General features: G+C 43.7%; 1 protein-coding gene across 2 annotated transcripts; it reads left to right on the top strand.

The window, feature by feature from the left end:
- Positions 1-1,156: 1,156 nt before the first annotated feature.
- LOC106654618 (5'-nucleotidase domain-containing protein 3) lies at positions 1,157-6,769 on the top strand. 2 transcript variants are annotated; one of them, XM_014374559.2, is made up of 7 exons: positions 1,157-1,614; positions 2,966-3,141; positions 3,212-3,439; positions 3,801-3,803; positions 4,259-4,399; positions 4,470-4,627; positions 4,712-6,769. In XM_014374559.2, the coding sequence occupies exons 1-7, from the start codon at positions 1,467-1,469 to the stop codon at positions 5,394-5,396; spliced, it is 1,539 nt and encodes a 512-aa protein (XP_014230045.1). In that variant the 5' UTR covers positions 1,157-1,466; the 3' UTR covers positions 5,397-6,769. The 2 variants fall into 2 exon arrangements, with proteins under 2 accessions (XP_014230045.1, XP_014230048.1); XM_014374562.2 differs by lacking the exon at positions 3,801-3,803.
- The last annotated feature ends 102 nt before the right edge of the window (positions 6,770-6,871 follow it).

Here is a 6,871-nt window from a genome sequence, read left to right as displayed (position 1 = left end):
GGCTCGTCATCAGTATTTAAAAAGTACCAGAGGATAAAATTATTATCGCATTGTATTTCTTGATCTTTTTTATAATTTTTTTTAATATGAAACTCCCATATTTTACGATTTAAAAGCTACTGTATTTTGAACATAATTGAAATCATTATTGTGCATATTATTATGATTGCAATCGTCGGTAGATCTCTATACCTTAAGTTATCATACCAAAAGTATACCGATGACGTTTGCTGGAACACTAGACACCACAGGCTCTTGTTCAAATGCAGGTAAATACACAGACGCATATGGTACATTCGACAATGTTGTTGTAGATGGATGGTTAGATATTTATATCAGGGACTATGACACCAGACACTGAAAAGATAATATTAAACGATGGATTACGTTGCCAAATGTGCGATAGAAAATGCATTAATAAAGACGGTGATAATGTTTTTTGGGATCTGTTACAAAACGATCGATGCAGTTGCCCAGTTGCTTCCTTGCCGTGGTTGGATTGATTACTCTCGTATAAACTTGTTATCACACGAATAACTCAACTATATAATACAACAGTTCAGATTAAATTCGAGCCAAGTTTGTGCACTACATCCCTTTATCGGGTGATTAATTAACAAATAAACGTCGTATGATGTCGACAAATAATCTTTTTTTTCCCACGGCGTGATTTTAAGTGACATGCTATCGAATCCCGCCTGAAGTTATCTATTTTTTAGATTATTGTGACGCTGCTCATAACATACTTTTAAATTCAAAGTGCTTTTGCTATTGCAATATAAAAAACTTTTAGATTTTTAGTCACTTATTATTCAACAAAGCTATGAAAGTTTCAGCAAGGGTAGTGATGTGACTCGCCAGTATGGAGGAATTTCGCGAAGTCTTTATAAATATGAACATTTAAAAAACTGATTGCCTATTCATTATCGGCGCACGTCGGAGGCTGCTTATCAGCTGGCGTCTGTTTTGCTGATCGCGGGCAAACAACGTGCCAGCCGCTAAACCAGAGCTCTGCAAACATCAACGTACGAATTTGCGCGCGCAACCTTCTATATATTCTATATACGTACACCACCACTATCTATGTACCGTATGTACGTGTGCAATCGTATATGCATCGCAGCGAGTAGTGTAGGATATACGGACTGCGTGTGGCAGTGCTCGAAGAGTAGCGTCGTCAGCTCGTCGCATCATATATATATGTAGCATACGGCAGTACAGTAGTGTGTAGTTGCGGCCTGTGCGATAGTCGTCGTAGTCGCGCGCGCCTTTCGAGGCCTCTTCCATTGACGCGCGCTCGTCGACCCGCAAAGCTACTCTCTGTGTGTGCACTGCTCTCTCATTATTGTCATACATATAATACACTGTGCACGTCGCCTATCAAACGCGCGAGAAGCAAAGTACGAAAATCGCAGTGGTAGTGCATCGAGTTGTTGTCATTGTGTACTAGACAGCAGCAGCTTATAATGTCTTCGGTCATCAGGCGCGACGGCCAGCATCTGGCCAGGAGATGGCTCGGCTCGTCGACGTCCTGCAGCACCGACTTGGCAGCGTCCAAAGTCTCGAGAGATCGCATGAGGCGAAGCTACGACATGATGCTCGAAAAATGCAAATGTAAGTACGTAATGAGAGAGTGCAGGCGCAATTATACGCGATCGCACACACCTGTGCGCGAGCTTCCGGCCCACCTGCGTAACCGTTACGCACTGCTCGCACGTGCGTCTGCGTTTCTTACACGCAGCATCCCATTCGCGAATTTTACTCCTCTACGATTTGCAATCGATACGAATTGTCCCTTGACTCCGAAATGTGTCGATTGCGGCACGCATGTACATAAGAGAGTCAACGTTTTTGTTACTTGTATTATATTTGCGTGGCGCGTGCCGAGGGGAATTTTCGAGCACTCGCGAGTGTGACCGTGAGAGCATTAGCAGCAGCAGCATCAGCACGCGGGTAAACAATGTATAAACAAGCTGACGACGAGTTCGCGAAAGAGACAGCAAGCTATAGCGAGATGATGCGAGAGAGCATATCCATCGTTTTTGCAGGCACGCAGTGTCGCACGCCTCGCGCCTTACGTATTTCTGTCCTGCTCTTGTATTTTGATACCCAAGCCAAAACGAAGTGTATGTGTACGTGCGGGGCACACAACAGAGAGGAAAAAAACACTGACTCGGAAAAACGTCGGAGCGAGATTCTTTGGCGCACAAGGTGATGTGCAGCTGTATATATTTATCATACGTACGGACTGGCAGTTTATTACGAAGCGCAAAAGCGCATGCTCGACGACGGCTGCTGACTTTGGCGTTTATATGCGCGCCCGCGAGACCACGTGCACGATGTACGTACATTACCCTGTATGCATTACGTGCGATATACGGAGAGGGATTCGAGCGCAAGCTCGACACTCGCGACGAGCTTTTTGCGGCGCGCACGCGCTGACTTTTAAAATGATCGTAACGCGCACCGAAAGAGAGAGAGAGAAAAAAGAGAGAGAGACGCGCTAATTCGATCGCGTCGAGCATATACGATATACTTATACGAGCTCTCGTCGTCGCGGCGGCTACCGCCAACGCGCTCAATGTCATGCAGATAAAGCAGAGTATTCGTTCGAATTGCGCTGAGATTCAGCAGCACAGATGCGAGCGAGAGCTTGTGCACTTGTACACGCCGCACGATGCTGTTATCGCGTGCTTCGGAATTATATGCGCATGAATCCGAAGAAATGATGGAGAGAGAGAGAGAGAGAGAGGCTGTGAAACCCGATGATTAATTAATTTGAATGGTCGAGATTGATGCGGAGCTTAAAATAACTTTCTACGAGCTTTTATCGATGACTGCGGATCGAGTCGGGCTTTTATCGCCTTTCGCTCGTTTTGGCACGATGAATTTTCAAAACAAAATTAATCAATATTCCATGTGCCAAACGTCCGTATACACTGATTTCTTTTTTTCTCCGCGGCAGCGAAAAAATTGCCCCAGGACGTGAACGCGCGCGGCGTCTTCGCCTGCAACGAGCTCGATCTGCGCGAGGTGCAGGTCTACGGCTTCGATTACGACTACACGCTGGCCTGCTACAAGCCGAGCATGGACTATCTGCTCTACAAGCTGGGCCGAGACATGCTCATCAAGAAGCACAAGGTACGAAGCTACCCTCTGCTCTCTAAATTAAACGAGCGAGCGCAAAGAAAATTTCATATGTCTTGTACAGTACCCCGAGGGCATAGCCGATCTCGAGTATCGTGACGACTTCGCGGTGCGAGGCCTGCACTACGACATCGAGAAGGGCCTGCTGCTGAAGCTCGACAGCTTCCTGCAGATCCAGCTCGGGGCCGTTTATCGGGGCTTGAAGCCCGTGCCCGACGACGAGGTGCTGAGGCTCTACAAGAATCGCATCATACCGATCGCCTACGTCGAGGCGCCCTACAAACACCATCACGTGAGTTTATTTGTACTATATAAAACTAACGATAATGCAAATCCTAATTGAGAAAATTTCCACTCTGGATGTAAATATATGTACGCGGCAACGAGATAATCATATAGAAATGTCACGTTTATATGAATATTATATTATGTCTAATGGCTCGTTTGCCGATCTTTCTCTCTCTTCTACTTCTTCTATTTATCCGTGCAATTCCTGTGACTTTTGTCTTTTTGCATGTCTGTTCACTCATATAAATCCTGCGGGATTTCTGTGTGTACGTACGTACGTATGTGTGTAAATCGCACCGTACACACGTCTCGCACATCTCATTACCTTTATGGGACTCGCCCACACACGTTTACTCGAAGAGTAGAGGGTAAGTACAGTGGCAGCGTATACGATAAATAGTGTGTAATAACCAAAAATGTGTAGCTGCGATTTGTTTCATGTTTTTACGATAATTTGTGTTTCGTTGGGCAATATAATAATATCATCTCACGGCTATAGCCATCGTTGGCTACTTCCTATGTAACGACTGCACCGCAGAACTCAATTGTCCCGCGCGCCTAGAGTAGCTTTAACAATCGTCAATTGATTTTAATATGGCTCCGCATAGCGCACCATCGGCTATTTTCTATTTATATAATATATCACGCACACATTTATTTCCATGTTATACTCACGTTCTTCAATCAGAGCTTGTGGTTCGGTTTTTTTTTTTTTTTTCGTTGTTATTCGCCTCGCCGCGACGGCGACGCGGATGTAAAAATCTCACAAATCGTTGTTACGAAAAATTGATCGCCTTTTTCTCTCTCTCTCTCGTCTTCGAAGGACGGCGTCCGGCGCACCAAAATGGTCCAATTGGCCGATCTGTTCTCGCTGCCCGAGATGGGCTTGCTGTGCAACGTCACCGAGTACTTTTTGCAGAATCACATCGATTTCCATCCCGAAATTCTCTTCCGAGATGTCAAGGTACGAGCTCTATAGTGAAAATTTCCTATGACTATAAATACTTTAATTTGTACGAAAATTTGTTTTGTAGAATTCAGTACAAAGCTGCCATCCGATAATGCACAAGTTAGTGGTGGAAAATGTCTCCGAGTACCTCGAGTCGAATCCGGATCTCAATCAATACTTCGACCGGCTCAAGGCTGCCGACAAGAAAATGTTCCTCGTAACGAACAGTCCTTTTCACTTTGTGTAAGTTTTACATACAAACCTCCTACATTTTTATTTTTATTTTCGTTTTCAAGCAATCATCGCCAACTCTTTGAAATTTGACAGTGACAAAGGTATGCGATTCCTCGTGGGCGACGACTGGAAGTCGTACTTCGACGTGGTGATCGTGCAGGCTCGGAAGCCTCGCTTTTTCACCGAAGAGTCGCGGCCGCTGCGCATCTACGACGAGAAAAACGAGACCCAGCTCTGGGACCGGGTCACCAAGGTCGAGAAGGGCGTGATCTACCTCGAGGGCACGGTCAAGCAGCTGCAGGACACGACGGGCTGGCGCGGCCATCAGGTGCTCTACTTCGGCGATCATCCGTACAGCGACCTCGCGGACGTGACCCTCGAGCACGGCTGGCGCACGGGCGCCATCATCAAGGAGCTGGCCCACGAGATCGAGACCCTGAATCATCCGACCTTCAAGCGGAACGCCAACTGGCTGCAGATGCTCACGGCCCTGATCGAGGACCACCAGAATGTGGACGGGCCCGAGGCCGAGGCCGAGCTCGACGCCTGGATACAGGAGCGCGACAGGCTGCGCAACGAGATCAAGCACGTGTTCAACGAGCAGTTCGGCTCCGTCTTTCGCACCTATCACAATCCGACCTACTTCTCGCGTCGGCTCTTTCGCTTCGCCGACATCTACATGAGCTCGATCACGAATCTGCTCTGCTACTCGCCGACCCACACGTTCTATCCGCGACGCGGCGTCATGCCGCACGAGTACATGAGCTATTTCATGTAAACGAAACCAACAAGAAAAAGAATCGCTGGCTCGCGAAGGCGCATTCTGTACTCGCTTTGATTAAGATGCATCCATTGTTTTCCTCTTATTTCTTTGTAAATATAACCCTCAGATTTTCTCCTCCGTCGTCCGAGGAATTTGAAGGAGCCACGATTCGTCGCGCGCATTGTCTCTCTCTCCTACTATACGATTGAACAAAAACATGAAAGTAACTCTCTTACAACTCGAGTGTGTGTGTGTGTGTGTGTGTGTGTGTGTGTAAAAAATTGAACATCCTTTAAGTTTAGTCTCAATAAACTTCACGTGTGAGCGAATGTGCGTGTAAAATCAATTTATAATGTTGTATCGTTTGACACAGCGAAAGTCAATTTTCACAGTACGATTTTACGTTTTTTTTTGTTATACAATCCCACCTTTGCCCGCACCTGAATTATTGATGTGATGCAGTGTCGTGTTTTATGCACGATACGTAAAGAAGTGTATATTTTTGTAACTAATTACACGATGTAGTTTTTTTTGCTTTATCGCCGGGGATAAATGCTTGAATTTTTTTTTGAAATTTATTTGGATAGTGAGTTTAGAATTTGTTATCACTCGATCGAAATTGTTCGAATGAATATACGCTTTGTTATGAAAAAAGTGCCATATATGTATCACGATGACAATATTTTCTTGTATATATTAGATCATATAGTGTAAAAAAACATACTGTAAGTGTGAAAAATGAATTTGAAAGTAGTTTGATAACTATCATTTTGTTGATGTATATGAAAAAAAATTTAGCGAAATATAAATAATGAATTCGAATGAATTCTTAATTGACGTTGATTACAGTTAAATAGTCCATGATTTCAAAGCTGCAGACATATCAGCTCGCGAGGACTTTGAGCTTTGAACTTTTTAGACGAGATAGTGTGTCTAGTGAAAGAGTACATTATATAGGGTTTTTTCAAAACTACATGAGATAATTGAAGATCAACACGGTCTCATTGACGTGTAAAATTTTTTGAAATAGTCATTTACGTTTAACTAGGAAACTGAAAAGATTGTGACATCTATATATAAATTGAAAAATAAAATTACTATGAGTGTGAATAGCCAAATAATGTTTGTAAAAGCGATCGACGCACCCACAGTTTATCTGCTTTAATGAAATTAAAGCATTGAAACATTATAAAAGTTTCATGAGTGAACTTAAAATATATTTAATTGGTGAATTTACGATACAAAAATTTTCTCATTGAAAATGAAACATATTGAAAGACTCAAAAAATGACTATCGTAAATATCATGGTACAACTTCGTGTAATTAGATCTAACAACTTGTCAATCGAATAACATTGCCAATAAAAAAGCCAATTTGAACCAACAAACACGATGAACAAACCCAATTTATTTCAAACGGTAACCTCTCGTAATAATTTGATCGGATGAATAATGGCATCGACAGAAGTAACAAATGACGGACCAGTCAA

Source organism: Trichogramma pretiosum, unplaced genomic scaffold (assembly GCF_000599845.2).
Source record: "Trichogramma pretiosum strain Unisexual culture from Peru unplaced genomic scaffold, Tpre_2.0 scaffold46, whole genome shotgun sequence".
In the NCBI taxonomy this organism is placed as follows: Eukaryota; Metazoa; Arthropoda; class Insecta; order Hymenoptera; family Trichogrammatidae; genus Trichogramma; species Trichogramma pretiosum.
This window is presented reverse-complemented; position numbering and strand designations above follow the sequence as displayed.